This window comes from Lipotes vexillifer, unplaced genomic scaffold (assembly GCF_000442215.2).
Source record: "Lipotes vexillifer unplaced genomic scaffold, Lipotes_vexillifer_v1.1 scaffold382, whole genome shotgun sequence".
Taxonomy (NCBI): domain Eukaryota; kingdom Metazoa; phylum Chordata; class Mammalia; order Artiodactyla; family Lipotidae; genus Lipotes; species Lipotes vexillifer.
This window is the reverse complement of record NW_006780611.1, coordinates 139,864-142,780: the sequence shown is the minus strand read 5'-3', so window position 1 is coordinate 142,780 and position 2,917 is coordinate 139,864. Positions and strand designations below refer to the sequence as shown.

Sequence of the window (2,917 nt, the reverse complement as noted above, 5' to 3'; positions counted from 1 at the left end):
GGGGGGGGGGGGGGGGGGGCCCTTAAGACTTTGAGAGCGTGGGGCACCAAGGGTGTCAGACGGCCTATGTGTGCAGGGGTTCACCCACGGATGGGTTTGATCCTGTGCCAGGCACTGTTCTGGACGCTTTGCCCACATGAGCTCCCAAGGCCTCGGGCGTCTGAACGTGTGTGGTGGGACGAAGTGGGGATGGGAGAACCATGGGTCATTCTGGAATCTTAGCCCTGATGGAAGGAGTAGAGATGCAGAGGGGCCATGGAGTCTGGGGAATCCTCACCTTCAAGGACAGAGACAGGAGAGCAGTGGGGTGAGGCTGGGAGGTGGTGAAGAGCCTGGGGGTCTTTTATTCTCAACGAAATAGCTTGTCCCTGGGCTTCCTCCTCTGTAAACCCACCATGTTGCAGGGACAGGAGGACATTGTGTGGGTAAGGTGCTTCTGGGTATTGGAACTTTTGCCATTTGCCAGGGTGGTGGTGGGTCCAGAGGAGAGGTGCTGGTTTGGCATTCGTTCATTATGTACCCATCCTTTGCGCCAGGTGCTCTGTGGAAACAGCCCTGGCAGTGCAGGCCCGCCTGAGCCTGGAGACCAGGAATGTGGCCATCAGCAAGGTTGTGAGGCTTTCTCCTGAAAGCTCGGCATCCATGGTGCTGGACTCACCGAGGCCAGTGGGTTGCTGGGGAGGCCGAGGGGGCCTCCGTGAGGTCCAGGACGGGTGGCCAGGTGGGCGCCTGGCTCTCCAGGTCAAGGGTAGGTTTGCAGGGAGAGCACGGAGGCCTGGGGCTGCTCTGCAGCTGGTTGTGAACCTCCTCCTTCAGTCCCACCATGAATCGGGGACTCCGGTGAGCACGGCCGGCCTTGCAGCTGCCACAGTGGGAGGGATGAGGGACACGGTGGGGGGGGGGCGCAGCTCTGGGTGACTCAGGGAGGGGAGAACAGGGGCAGGAAGACAGTGGAGACAGGAGGGGGGCCGGGAAGCGCTAGCTTCCTCTCTCCAGGGCTGGGCCACGTGCTTCCCAAGGTGCTTCCTGCAGATAAGTGGGCTTCCGACAGCCCCTTCCTGCTCCCCCCTTCCCCTACCCCTCCCATCCTGCTCCAGCCCCTGGGGACCCTCAGCTCCCCCACTCAGGCCAGGCCAGTGGCCTTGGGAAGAGCCTGGACATCCTGGGGCAACATTTCTAGGCAGGCAGGGTCCACCCAGGCTCGGGAAGAAAGCGGGCCCAGACCACAGACAGCGCTGGAGACTCAGCTCTGCGGGGTCAGTGAAATCCTGGGAGGCAGAGATTTTTCCTGAAGCGGGGCCGGCTGGGCAGGGAGAGAGCCCGGTTTCCCTCAGGGGTCAGGGCTGGTCCTGGGGAAGAGGGCCGCGCTCTGGGGTGACCAGAGGCTGTTGGGGGGGAGGGGTGGGTATTGCGGGGCTCTGTGGGGAGGATGCTGTTCTTGGAGGGGGTGTCAAGCGCTGGTCCGTGTGGGGTAAGGCTGCTTCCAGGTTGTCATGGGGAGGGGTAGGGAGGCTTTCTGTGTGTGTGTGGGGGGGGGGGGGGTTCATTCAAGTTTATTCCCGGGAGGCTCAGGGGACCCAGGGCTGCTCTTGGAGAAGGTAGGTGAGGCTGGGCTGTCTTCTGCCAGGGCCCCGAAGGCGTCCTCATGCTGGGGTGTTCTATGAAGGTCGGCCAGGGTGTCTTGTGCGAGGGTGAGCGGCTGCGGGGGTCGGGGCCTGTTTCTGAGGAGGAGTCAGGCATGCTGGGGGCGTCAGAAGCTGTTTCTCGGGAAATCAGGGCTATTTCGACGTTAAGGGGCCGCTCTCCGCTTTTAGGGACCTTGGGGGCACAGGGTTTCCCAGCACTGGGGTAGTTCTGTGAGGCTGATGAGTGTTGGTGGGACCTGGCCAGCTCCAGTGCGGCGGCGGCGCCTGAGCTACTTTCTTTACTGCGCTCCCCTCTCCTCCGCCTACTCATCACCCCTCCCGCGTTGCCACGACAACGCGTGAAACTAAAATTCACTTCCCGGTTGCAGGTGGAGGCTAGTGGCGCCCCCTCCCCTAAGCCCTTCCTCTCAGGTCGCGCCCCCATCTTGTCGTCGCTAAGGTGACTGGGAGGGCGTGGCAGGCGTTGGAGCTAGGCGGACCAGGGGACCTGAGGCGGGGGGGCAGAAGAGGCGGGCCTCAGAGTCCGGAGTGAACTCCCCAGCCTCGGCCAGGGGTGGGGGAGCCGGGAGCCGCGCGGCACACTGTTCTGCGTGGTCCTAAGGGTTAAGTTGTGAGGTTAATTGGTTCTGGCTGTGGGAGAAGTCCCGGCCCCTCCAGGTTTCCGAGGTCCCCACCGTCCCACCCCAGGACTGGGGCATGTTGGTCTCTGTCGTCTCCTCCGGGTCTTGAGTGGGGTGGGGAGGGGAGGTCTGTAGGGTGGTAGAGAAACTGCCACCCCCAGAAATTAATTTTCCTGTTTTCCTCTCCCCTTCCTGCCCTGCCTCTGGTCCCTGTGCCCAAGGCGGCCCCCACGCCAGGTCCAAGACCCCCTCCTCGCCGCATCTTCCCCTGTGGGCCACAGATGCTCTTCCGCAGCCGAACGGCGGCGCGGCCCTTGCTGCTCAGCTACTCTCCCCACACTGAGGCCTAGGACTCCCCACACCCCCAGCGCAGCCCCTAGGCCCCCGCCTTGCTGCGCGGCCCTCGCCCTTCGCACCAACCCCACCCCTCACCCCTCACCCCGGGACCCCGCCAAGTCCCCCTCGCCCTCGGCTGGCTCTGAGCCCTCCCGGTTCCCGCCTCCGGCGCAGCCCCCTTGCCACCCCCGCTTCCCTCGCCGCTCAGGCCCCCTCCCCCCGCCGCCCCCGCCCCCGGGGAAGGCAGGCGCCGAGCGGAGCCGGGGCCGATGCAGCTGAGCCGCGCCGCCGCCGCCGCCGCCGCCGCCGCCGCCC

General features: G+C 65.1%; 1 protein-coding gene across 1 annotated transcript in view; it reads left to right on the top strand.

The window, feature by feature from the left end:
* The first annotated feature begins 2,871 nt into the window (after window positions 1-2,871).
* SHANK3 (SH3 and multiple ankyrin repeat domains 3) overlaps window positions 2,872-2,917 on the top strand; it is a 41,248-nt gene continuing 41,202 nt past the window's right edge. Inside the window, exon 1 of the mRNA XM_007454078.1 lies at window positions 2,872-2,897. Within this exon, the coding sequence (XP_007454140.1) occupies window positions 2,872-2,897 (26 nt within the window). The remainder of the gene's footprint in view (window positions 2,898-2,917) is intronic.